The sequence below is a fragment of the Argiope bruennichi genome, chromosome 10 (genome assembly GCF_947563725.1).
Source record: "Argiope bruennichi chromosome 10, qqArgBrue1.1, whole genome shotgun sequence".
In the NCBI taxonomy this organism is placed as follows: domain Eukaryota; kingdom Metazoa; phylum Arthropoda; class Arachnida; order Araneae; family Araneidae; genus Argiope; species Argiope bruennichi.
In genome coordinates, this window is record NC_079160.1 from 40911393 (window position 1) to 40924653 (window position 13261).

Genomic DNA, 13261 nt, shown 5'->3' on the forward strand with positions numbered 1-13261 from the left:
TTACATCTTACTGATTATAAACTGCTACGGCTTTATCTGTTTGCTTTTGATGATAAATTTTAGAATAGTAATGTAGCTAATATTTTAAAAAACATGCATACGATGCAAGTTTATAATTTATGGTTTCAAGATTTGTCACATTAAATTGTTAAACAAATTATATCTTATGTTCTAAAAAGCAATTTTAATTATTTTAAAAAGAATTTTAGGAATTTGATATCCACAACAATATTGACTATTTTCAGATATTTATTAAAAAATATCTTAATTTTGCATACTCATCTTTTATAAGGAAAAAATGCAATAATATCAAAGTGAATTTCAAATGATCAACACTTACTTTTGGGGTTTCCATCATATATAACAACCACTTTCCATTTTTAGTGAATGTCTCGGTTTGATAAGGCCATTTCACATGAATTTCGATTTCTTTTGCTTTCCAAGGGCCATAATTTATCAACTGAAATGATTGTTATAATTATATAAGTTACATTTTATAGAAATAAAAGACCATAAATAAATGAGAAGGATTATTCTAACTAAGCATTCAATTGAAAAATAAAAAAAAATAATTCATAATTTTTAAAAAGAATCAATTAAAAAGCAATTTATTTTTATTACATATTTCTACTAAAATTGTTTTTTGGGAATATTCTAAAACTTTTTTTTAAGAAAGCAATTCATGTATTTTAAAAAGGGAGAATTATAGAAATATTTAAATAAATTGGCTACATAAGGTTTATTTTTTTACTATTCAAAAAAAAATCAACATTAAAAATGAAATTATTAATCATCTTAAAATACCACTTTCATAGCCTCATTACATCAATTAATCATTTAATACAATAATATTTAAATATGATTCAATAACTGTACTGTTTGCTACTGAGCAAATAAGTAATAATATTAACATTTAAAATAATCACAAGCAAATGTGAGTAAATTAAATATGCATTTCTAAGAATAATTTAGGACATTATTGCACAGTTACATTAGTCAAAGGAAATTTAATAATCAATCTTAATCTAATCTAAAAATCTCAAATTTTACATACTTCATATGTGTGTATGACGAGGCTGCCAATATCTTCACCAGTTTTCATTTCTTCTTGTGGAACAACATGTTCCCCATATACCACTTGTTCAGGATTAGAAACACTGCAAATTAATACAAAAATATTAGAATGCAAAGTTAAAAAAGATTTCCTTTATTAATCTTCAATATTTTATTTAAAAAATTTTGGGATACAATATTAGTTATACATATACTATAAAATATGTTTATATCCCAGACTATCATCTACATAACATTAAAAATTATTTGTACTAATTTCCTAAAAGATATTTCAAGCAGAAAAGTTTTTCATAACTGCTCTCTATTTGCATTTCTCAAAAAAAAAATTATTAAGAAGGAACTTTTACTTTAAATTATTATATTATTTTATAAAGTATCTAAAAAAAATCATAAAGATTTATATTAACACTGCATAGTTTAAAACAGTTCGTATAAAGAAACACAGAAAACAGTTTTAGAAAATTCAATTTCAGGGAAAGAATATATAATTATTCTTATTACAAATGCTCTGAAACATAAATAGAAAGTGGTCATTCTTTTAAATTGTGAAAAGGATGCACGGACAACAAAAATTTGACATAAAATCCCTCAAATACCTAATTCTTCAAAATGAAATGATTATATATGCGTATTTCAATTGTGATATATACAGAAATAAGTGATGCAGGAAAAAATTTTTGACAGAATTTTTTTGCTTTTAAGAATAATTTCATTTGAATAATTTCTTTAAAATGAATGCATCTGGAATTTTTATTTTCAATAAACTGTTAAAATTTTTTAGAGTGCTTGACAAAATTAAAAATGTGCTTACCCTCTAAGTTCTAATTCTGCTACTCTCACTATATCGGCAACCAACACAAAATCATCTTCAGGTTTTTGTTCAATGCTTGTTCTACAAAAAATATGAAACAGTCATAAGGAGTAATCTTTAGGAACGGTACAGCACATATTAAATATAAATGAATTGCCATCTAGTAATCAAAAAATAAAATTTTCTCATACAGAAATTAAAATCTAGATTATCTGCTTAAAAAAAAATTGATGCTTTTTTTTTAATGTACTTACGTATTGGCTTTCAAAGTAAATTTGAGTCGTTTTTCATCATCAGAAACATTCCTTGGGCTGAATCGAAGTTGAAATTCCACCTGGTGGATGATTAAAAATATTTTACCAATAATTTATATAATTGAAAATATCGGTGAGAAATTTCACAGTATGTAAAATTCAAATCTTACAAAAAGATAGCAAATAAATTCCATTTTTTTTATATTGTTTAATTTCAAAATCATACATTTAAGTTTGCAAATATCAGAAACTCAGTATTTTAGGTTTATGTAATAAAGATGGTAACGTATACTCCTAAATATAAGGCTAAAATAAATGAAGTTATCATGGAAAAACGAATTATTATTATTACTTTTGTATTGCATAGTTTCTATATATGAAATACAAGTTTTATCCTCTGTTGATAAAGATTTGGAAAAAATGAAAAATTTTGACTCATTTATGCTATTTAGTAATGATTAGAAAATATACATGTTTGTAACTAGATGCTTCTGTTGGTTATTATCTTATTGTTTTAATCAGAAGGCAAAAATTATAAGCTGCTGTTTAAAAAAGCCTATTTAAAAATTAAAAAAAATAGCACTATAATTTAATAAATAAAGATTTGGAATTTGATCCGAGAAAGTTATTAATATAAGCAAAATTTTTCAAAGCTAACACCTAGCATTCTTAATTTAATATAATTTTTCATAAGAACATAAATTATACACATGAAATGACCACTGACATTAATAATTCACAATAGTTTGCAAATCATTCAGTGTGGGAAGCCAAGGCATGAAGTATAAAATTTGGAATTTCAAATTTATTATATTTGTGATAATAGGTAATCAGAATGTAGAAATTTTTATTAATAGTTATCACGAAAATAATAAAGATACATACCTCGCCCTTATTCATTGGATTCCCTATTTCGCATTTTAGAACAGTACTGTTGTGAGGCACACATTCAACTGGCTCTCCTCTCTAAAAAGTGAACAGAAAAAAAAATGTTATTATTATTATTTGATTGTTGAGTTAGCTTTTTATATTTTTCTCCCAGTAGGAAACACTGGAGAGTAGGGGGAGGGAGAATGCAAAGTGAATGGGAAACTGCAAATGTGCAAAGCGTGATTATAATGTAACTATTGTATTTCAATATAATTTGTTTTGATATTTAAAAAAATGAACTCAGAATAAAAAGTCAATAATTTTTTTCCCTGAAAAGATAACTTTTAAAATTAGACACCCAAATAGCAAAAGATATTTTTACAATATTGTGATAATATTTTAATTTTACTTGCATTAAACAGTAATGTAAAAATATTTCACAATATCTTGATTATGTCAACTCAACATAACACGTTCAAGATCACCTTCAATATTTACAGAGTCATAAAACAAGCGGAAGGGAGTCAAGGATAAGGTAAATACTGATACCAGAGCACTAGTTTCTGAGAGGAAACCATGGAAATAAATCACAACAGTTTAGAGATAAATTTAGAATCATGAATGGAAATAAATCGTAAATAGTTTAAATAATTTTTTCAAAGGCAGTGTTCAGTCCTGAGTATCATTCAGATGTAATATGCCACAGATAAGGATAAAGTGTATTTCAGGACAAGTCACTATATTGAACTCAAAAATAATGGAAAGTTATACAGAAAGTATCGTATTCACAACAGAAAGCTGGTGGTACATAAAGTACAGTGTTATTGGTGAAGCAGAGATAAATGGAGATGGACAAGATATTAATATTTTGATGTTTTAATAACATTTGACTAAAAAAAGTGATATAAATTTTATAATATATAGTTTTTGTGACCTATTATTAAATTTGCATAAGAATCTTTTTTAAATCCCCTTTTTCCTATCGCCGCGCAACTGACGATGATGCCGCGTTTTTAACATTTTAAATTATATCTACTAGACATGTAAATATTTTGCAGTTGTATAAAAAACAAATCGAAACTAAATGAAATAATTCCCCAAAAAATGAAATTACAATATTACCAACATTTTTCAAGAGACCTAAGGATTAGTGATAAAAGGGAGGGAAACCTAAATAGCGAAAATCTCCTTATCATTAAGCTCCCCCTTTCCTCCTCTAAGCCTACAAAATTAAATATTTATTCGGTTTTGATTTAATCTTTACATAAATAATTTTAAGTTGCAAATTTTGACAAAATAAATTAAAGTGCTTAATTGCATATTACTTTCTAGCACGTTTTGAGTGTATCATATAGAAAAAAAAAATGTGCAAGTAAAATTTAAATAAAATAATAAAAGGCATAATTATTTAAAAATCAGAGTGTAATTAAATTTTAAAGTATAAAGCGCTACATTAATATAATAAAAAAACTTGCAATTGGTAATTTATCAAGAATAATACTACAATAAAGCTTCAAAATTAAGTTAAATAATATTTTATTTTTATTTGAATGATTCGATTAAACAATAAATAAATAAATAAATAACTTAAAAAATCGCAAAATTTTTTTTAAAAAATCTATAATTTATAATATATATATCTATAATTTATTTTGAAATTTAATAGATATTAAAAGCAAATTCATCTTCACAATATTAAACAAAGTAAATTAACACTATGTCGCCCAGTGACAAAAACTTCGGCCAAATGGCGTGTACTAAATAATTTCATTACCATGCCATTTACCCTCTTCACCTATGTGTCCGGAGGTAAAGAACCTATTATATCCGGTGGTAAAGAACCTTGAGTTCAAGCATTCCGTGACATTTCCTTCAAATCGGCAAATACCGATGACACAACAATGGTGTTATGCAAACTTTTATTTATTTTGTGAATTTTCATTTTATTTTAATTATTTACAATTATTATTTATATCAAGATAAATGTTATTAATTTAATTATTTGTTTATTCATTTTATAAATATAAGATATTATAAAATCTCGAAAAAAGCCAGCGACAGAAGTCTCACCAGCAGCACCAAAAAAAGAATTCTTATCAGATGTGTGGACGGCATAATGTTAATCTGGCAAAAATTAAAACAAATATTATTATTGAAATTTAAACGACACATTAGTCACAGACTCTATTGCAAGATTTAAAACTACGTACTAATTACCACTATAAATTTATAAAGAATTTAATATTTTAAATAAATCTCAGATTAAATTATAAATTTTTGAGAACTTACCACAACTTTCCGACCAATATAGCTTAGAGTGTTAGGATGAAAAACATACAACGAGGCATCGTACGCCGGTTCTTGATGGTTGTATAAAGTAATTGAAAGGTTCACTTGTTGCTCTCCCAAGTATAAAACAGGGATACCAGATTCTTGCCTGGAAATATCAAATAAGCACATTCAAACACTTTAGAGCAAGGAAATATACCAGACATTTCAAAACTATTTTTAATAAATTAAATTAGAAATTAAAATGTCAAATGTGTTCTCATAGATTAGTGTTAATGCATGAAAAATCTAGAGCAATTAAAATTAAATATTTGAGATAGAAGTTGATTTGCTCTGTTTAGAATAAAAGATGACAGTTTAAAAAAAATGTAAAATGTTTTTCACGTTTTTTTAGAGTAAAAATTGGTCCAGTAATTAAAAAAAGAAAACACACTTCTTTAAAAAAAAAAAGGAAAAAAAAATAACATAAAATTTCGGTGAAAATAAAAATATATTTCATATAATTTACTAATAGTGGATCAATACAAATATTTAATATTTTTAATTAAAATCGGGTAATCAAAAAATTATAAAGCTGATTCATTTTTCTTTCATTTCATGCCAATCTGATAAAAAATTTTAAATAAATTTTTTTAAAAATTGAGCAGATGAGACAACGTTAAATCTAAAATCAGTATATTTCGGACTTGATTCGCCATGATCGGCCAGAAAGGGGAAGGGAATATAAATGTCTCGGGAACCAATTCAAAGAGGCAGGTATGTAATGATATTTCAAATCTAGTTTAAATTCTAATTAATTTCCTAATTTTTATCTTAAATTCGTCACAGCTACATTCAAAAAATTTCTCATATTTCCTGATCCAATTCCCATTTTTTAAATTTAATTCATTCAACATGCTCTCTAGAAAACTGATGACGTTCGCATTTCCCAAACTCAGAACGAAGGGATAAAAATCCTCAATGTTCATAACATTCCTTTAAAGATACCCAAGATTCCCTTTTCTACATCGACATGTGGCAAAGAAATCCTTATCAGAATCTCATAGAAAAATCACTAAAGGGAAAAATTTCTGTCACTTTGCTTTTAGATCGCGATGTAAAAATACATCCTCGTACACAAATTATGGCTCCCGTGGTGAAATAAATCGAAATTAAAATTTCAAAAGTATCTTCTTTTCAACCACGTATCTTCTAAAATATTTATATGTATATAATTCAGATTTTAAAAACATAAATCAGTAAATAAGGGAAGAGGAGAAAAAAAATGAATACTTGGTCACTGTATACTTTTCCTACGTATGTGCTGTAAAAGGCTGAATTTTTACAATCGAATTTGATTCTAAAAATGAAAGATCTATGATCTTGAATACATCGTTCAATGAAGATAATTTATTAATTTGAGGCTCTTTTGAAGAGGCACAACGAAATGTTCAGGGACAGATCTCGTAAAGTTTGGCTAAGTTTATATTACAATGTGTCAGTGCAGACACCCCTTCCACATATTTTGATGTAACACCATCATAAGGATGCTTGTTCCTTCAGAATTTAGATTTAACGTTCACTAAATCCGCACAAAAGAAGGTTGGTTGATTGATTTAAGTTTAGCAGCACAAGAATAGCCAAGAATAGGCTATACTCCGCTAAACGTATGGTTTGAAAAAGGCCGCGGTGCCCTGGTGGTAAGGTCTCGGCTTCGGAACCGGATGGTTTCAGGTTCGTGACCCGATTCCACCGAAGAATCGTCGTGTAAGGGGGTCAGTTGCACGTTAAATCCGTCATGACCAAACGTCCTCCCGCTGGTGTTTTGTGGTGTGGCGTAGAGAGGGGGGTGCCAGCTCAGGTGTCGTCTTCGTCATCTGAACGCGGTTCAAAATGACGAGGTCCGTCCCAAAATAGCCCTACTGTTGCTTCAAACGGGACGTTAATATAACCAAATCAAACCAAAGTATGGTTTGAAATGAAACCGAGTGAGGGAAACCTTACATAAAAGAGGGATCTTTTATAGAATTGGATCTCGAAATAGCGATTCTTTGATTTCTAAACAAATGTAAATCAAATTAAAGAAGGAAAACCACTTCAAAACTAAAATAGGTTGGATTAACAAAGAAATTGAAATAAAGGTATAAGTATACAATAAATCATATCGGTTATCAACATTTGGAACAAATAAAAATTCAAGAAAGAATATGTATAAACTGTATATATAAAAAAAATTTGACTGGCATTTTTACATAAATAAAAATTTAAATTTATTTACTTGGGTAGATTTAATTCTGCAGTCACATGTAGATCGGATTCACAGATGTCATTGTCTCCACAATCTTTGAGGAATTTAGCCTTTTTTTTTAAAAATAAATATATTTTAATATCATTCAAACAAAGGAAAAAAATAACATGCAAAGATTTTAAATTGATTATGAGAATAATGAATGCAAAAATGAGATTTTATATGCAACAGTAATGTATTCAGTGTTCGTTGAATAAAAAGTTACCTCAAAAACTTTGGATGCCTCTTGTTGATTCAAGATGGGATATAAATTAATATCTGGCAATTTGCTGCCTTCTGGCGTCATACGAGGTTCTTTTTGAATTAAGGTGTAAGTCAATTTGAATTTGATAGGAGTCTGAATATCTGTTTTTTCCTGAAAAAAGAAACATAAAAATAAACAAATCTGAATGATTTAGCCATATCAATGCAATTCTAAAAAGTTTATTATAACAAATATTTAATAGGAGTAAAAAAAATTATGAGTTACTTTCAAATAGACAAGCTGTCTGGAACAGTGTGGATCATACAGTGAAACTCCCCGAATGACAAGTTCTTTTTCTACAATATTAGGAGTTTCCGAATCTAAAGAAGCCTTGAATTTGGCACGGTAATATTTCTTTCCAGTAAAAGTTTCGGCTTCTATCCTGTATCGCAGTTTGATGTAGGTTCCATGAGAAAGTACTGATGAATTGAACTGGAAGCAGGCTTCGAAAGAAAAACTGAAAAAAAAAGTAAATTTAAATTTTAAAAATCTTTTTAATTTCAGAAAATTTTAATTTAATACTGCAAAAGAAAACGTTAAAAAGAATAATATCTTATTATCTTCTGTAATTTTTTAAAGCTTATTTTGAAATTCAAATTAAATTTTGCTTAAGGTTAATCCAGAGGAAAATGACATTGAAGGAACGAATAGTTTTACTGGCACAGATACGAAGCACGGAATGCAGAATTTCCTAAATATCAAAGAAATATAATTTAGCAAATAAAAAGTGCAAATGAAATGATTTGAAGTATTCAGAACAGGTTGCAAGTATTCCACAATAAACTGCAGATTAACGGAGTTATATTTAAAAAATGGGTTGAACTAATGCATAATTTTGAGCTATACATTAATTTCATAAACACGGAAACTATACCATATGCCAAGTGCTACGAACTAGTGAGCACTTTTGATCTACTCTGGTTTTGAAAGTAAATATTTCCATTCCAATGAGATGCCTAGCTCAGTTTAGCTGAAATTTCAGCTCGATCCATTCTAATTCTGAACTGACTGTGAACTATCTCGCCCACTGCATTTTGAATTCCAAGTTAGAATCAGAAAAATCTCTAATATTAGCAAATAAAATTAGGCACTATTTTACTTTAAATACAGAACAACATGTAAAGCTCATAGTTCAAAATTTTGTTGTGAATTTTCATTAGACTAGCCTCCTAACTTCCGTCAACCCTTTGCTTTCCTTTAATCTTTGGCCAAATTTCTTAAGGGGACAAAGCTACTATGAACACTAAACGGAAAGTATGAAAATCATTAGCCAGCACTTCAAATAAAAAATTCTAAATAAAACAAAAGGATAAAATATTCACCTTAATAAATTCTTATAAGTATGCACAAAACCGTAATGATACATTTGAAAAATGGATATAAAGAAATACAAGACGGGAGGAAAAAATATTTCGTATATTAAACATTAGAGTATGGCAAGGCGAAATACAAGACCTAGTTTAAAGAGAGAGATTTTGTGAAAAGCAGTACGCTGCATTCAAGTCATTTTTGTCAGGCAATTCATTTTTCCTAAAGCTTTGGTGCCTTTATATTGCATGAAGATTTACCAATTCTTGTTTCTCCACATCTCTAATAATAATAAAAGCCAAAATCCACCAGTATTTATACCTATAAGTACTCTACATGAAAGATTACTACATGAGAGACTTGGTCTAGTTAGCAATTAAATTATTTAACCTACATTTCATAGTACAGCAAGGCCACCTTTAACCACCCCTTGCACTGGAAAGATCTGCCACAGCCACGCACGTCGAAATGCTTTTATCCAAAACTGTCAATGACGTGTGCCACACATCAGCACACAATCATCACATAAGTAAAAATGATTTTCGAGATCATCAACTGAAATTTTTGCCAGAACATAGTTTATAGAAGCTCAGACTTATTTCGAAAATTAGTTCAATTAGAAGTTATAATTTTTTTTCTTTTTTTTTTTTTTTTTTCTGATTTCAAATACTTTTGTGTGATCCCACTATGAGTTACACTGAACTGTTTTGGCATGCGCATTTATGAATATTTTGCAAGCCCAAGTGGTTAAATTATATACAAGGCGATTAAAGCTTCAACTGATTAAGGCCTCGATGCGAGCGAAATCCAAATATTTTAACTGTACAGTGCTTATACTAGTTTATAAACAGAGGTAAAGATCTGCCGATGCAATATATGTATATACGACATATGTTCAGGGAATTGCTAAATAAACATGCAATTAATTGTGTTTAAAGCAATTACTTGATATCGAAAAGATATTTGTGCTTTCTCTGTTTATTCTTTTTCATATTTCCAAAGTGAAAATATTTAATAAGAGTAACATAAATGTTGCTATGACTCACCAAACAAGAGATGAATTTTTATCCTCGGGGCATCCTTTTTGTTTGGGATCAATGCTAGAAATATTTCCTTCGACATGGGTTATGATGTCTATTATCGGTCTAGATCTAAAAATAGAAAATGCTTATTAAAGAGAATATCTTTAAAACATTCATTAAAAAAATTTCACATAAAAGAAAACGAATATGCAAGTTGAAACATGACCATAAGCAAACTAATTAATAATTTAACATTTAGATAATAGGTAAACACAGATTAAAACAATTTTTAATTACCTAAGTAATATGATACTATCACTTCCGTAAGCACCAACTAGAAGATCCGGATAACCATTGCTATCTAAATCAATTCCGCCAGACAAAGAATAGCCAAATGTGCTCAAATCCCTTCTCGATCGAACTTCTTTGGCGAGATTTTCAACTTTAATCACTTGCGAAGGCTCTGTAATAAGTCCATTTTCGGATCCTAGATAAATGTAAACGACTCCTTTCTCTTCATACGGAGCACCAATTGCTAGATCTAAAAAATAATGGATAAAATAAATGAGGGAAAAAAAACTTTTTATGATAAGTTCCATGTTTTATTCTTTAATAGTGAACTGAACGGAGCAAATAATGTTGATCGATGATGTTTATTTGTGTGCTACTTCTTCGAAATTAAAACAATGTGATGAAAATTTTAAAATAAGCAAAAAATTTTAATGTGTTTAAAAAATATTTACTAATTTAATCTGGGTAGCAAAATAAGAAATCCGAGTATTTTTTTCCCAAGCTCTGATGAAACATAAAATAATAATAATAATTAAAAAAAAAGACAAGTGTCGAGAAAAAAATGAATTCAGTTTTAAAAGTTTTGTATTAACATTGATATTTTTCGATATAATCGGCATGAATATTCAGGCATTTAACATATAAATCGACCTAGTTTTTTTTTTTTTTTTTTTTTTTTTGACATTGACAAATTCGATTTGGGTACCAGAATAATAAAGCCGACTTTTTTTTTCCAAGTTCTGTTGAACCATTAAAAAAATGACGTCGTGAAGAAAATGAATTCAATATCAAAAATTTTGTACTAACATTGCTATTTTTTGACATAATCGGCGTGCATATTCAGGCATTTCTCATATAGATGGACCTAGTATCGCTTTTTCTCTTCGAAGAACATTGCAGCCGAAGATGTAACACAAACTTGGAACCTTCCTATGAAGTATCTAATTAGACTGGGAGTTTAATTTTCTTTTAAAGAAAGAACATGGAATAGGAATGCCTAAACCTTAAAAAAAATCGCAATTTTGACATGCTAGCTGCCCAATTCATTGCTTAGGATTCTAATATTTTCTGTTTCCCTCGAACGACTTGAACAATCTTATTGGACCTTATCTTCTATCGTGACAGTCATGTGCCCTCATCCATTTTCATGAAAAAATGCGATACTGAGTCGAGTAATTTTCATCTCTCTTCTGAAATGCAAAACTAATAAAGAAGCCAAAAGAGTAATTCTAGATTAATAAGTAGTTTCAAATGAATTTGAAGGTCCATCTCAAAGCTCTGGCAGCAAAGTTCTTCGAAAAGAAAACCAGACTGACAAATGACACCGATCAGAGAAATATCTGAATTTTCATAATGGTTATGTTAAAAAGTAACCATGATTATGCATAATGTATTGTAATAAGTTAATTTTTGTTTTTTCATTCTTGTCTTTTTTTACGGTCCATTGAAGCTAAGGGGAAAAGTGGTCCCTTGCATATAAATATTATGTATATATATATATAAATTTGTATATGCATATAAATATTATGTATATTATATATATTATATATATATATATATATATATATATATATATATATATATATATATATATATATAATTTGTATATGCATATAAAAATAATGTATGTATATGTATATAAATTATTAATATCAGCAAAATCGAGCATGTCTACCAACATCGACGGACTGCATAAAGATTTAAAAATCGTAATTTTTCGTAATTAAAAATCGTAATTTTGAAACAATATATCTATTGGTTCAAATAACATAAAATATTATTCTTTACACAATTTAAGGAAATTTTAATTTAACATTTTTACGGAAGAATTCAGACTGAAAATAAAATGATCCAATATCTAGAGAGGGAAAAAAAAAATCCAATATAATAAATAAAATATATCATAACGAACACAACAAAACACTACTCTTCAGGCAAAGTTAGACTTCAAACAAAATTCCGTAAAAACTCTATATGCTTTTAAATTATAATATTATTTAAAAACTGCAAAACCGATATTTAAGGCTGGTATTTTATTCATTCGATCGGTTTGAAAGCCTGATATTAATTTTGATTTTTACCTGGATAGCCATCTTTATTCAAATCACCCAAAGACGCCAGAGAAAATCCAAACTGCGATTCGGATTTTCCAGTCAGTTTTAAGGGTTCTGTTTCTGGTGTTATGCCCTGGAAAAATATTGCGTTAAGTATTTATTAGATTTTACAAAAACTATATATTTGCAAAGATAAAATATAAATTATGTATAAATTTCAGCAAAATATATAAATAAATAAAACAACATATTAGATATTTAATCTTCAATATAAATGTATAAAAAAACTATAGTCTTTTCCCTAAAGGAAATCGAAATTAAAAGTATTAAATTCAGATAATAAATTGCATAGAAATCTATTTCGTGAAATATTTTTAAATACTTTAAATTAAATTGAAAAAATAAATAAATCTGTATGCTTACTTCTTCAGAGTTCATATAAATATAAACTGCACCTCCAATTCCCTTTGAATAGTAAAAAGGTGCACCAACTATAAGATCTAAATACCTGTAAAAAAATAATAAAGATTTAACTCTAATGGAAATAATTTACTCTTCCCATTTTTATACTAGCCGTTGTACAAGCGACTCCGCCAATATTTAATCGTTTTATATGTATGTAAGAAAAAGGAAAATATATACATCTAGGGAAGCAACAAAATTATTTAAAAGAACTTCTAAAGGCTGGTATGTTTTTGCGTTTAGTTTAAAATTATTAAATAGTTTATTATGCTAGAGGATATCTTACTTTACAAAA

At 27.9% G+C, this 13261-nt stretch overlaps 1 protein-coding gene across 1 annotated transcript in view; it reads right to left on the reverse strand.

Moving 5' to 3' along the window:
- Window positions 1–13261, reverse strand: part of LOC129988396 (integrin alpha-PS1-like) — a 147584-nt gene that overhangs the window by 6725 nt on the left and 127598 nt on the right. Inside the window, exons 7-19 of the mRNA XM_056096620.1 lie at window positions 12928–13012; window positions 12532–12637; window positions 10457–10700; window positions 10184–10288; window positions 8055–8286; window positions 7791–7940; window positions 7556–7635; window positions 5299–5446; window positions 3025–3105; window positions 2140–2219; window positions 1886–1966; window positions 1055–1157; window positions 341–460 (exon numbers count right to left, since the gene is read on the reverse strand). Of these exons, the coding sequence (XP_055952595.1) occupies window positions 341–460; window positions 1055–1157; window positions 1886–1966; window positions 2140–2219; window positions 3025–3105; window positions 5299–5446; window positions 7556–7635; window positions 7791–7940; window positions 8055–8286; window positions 10184–10288; window positions 10457–10700; window positions 12532–12637; window positions 12928–13012 (1615 nt within the window). The remainder of the gene's footprint in view (window positions 1–340; window positions 461–1054; window positions 1158–1885; window positions 1967–2139; window positions 2220–3024; window positions 3106–5298; window positions 5447–7555; window positions 7636–7790; window positions 7941–8054; window positions 8287–10183; window positions 10289–10456; window positions 10701–12531; window positions 12638–12927; window positions 13013–13261) is intronic.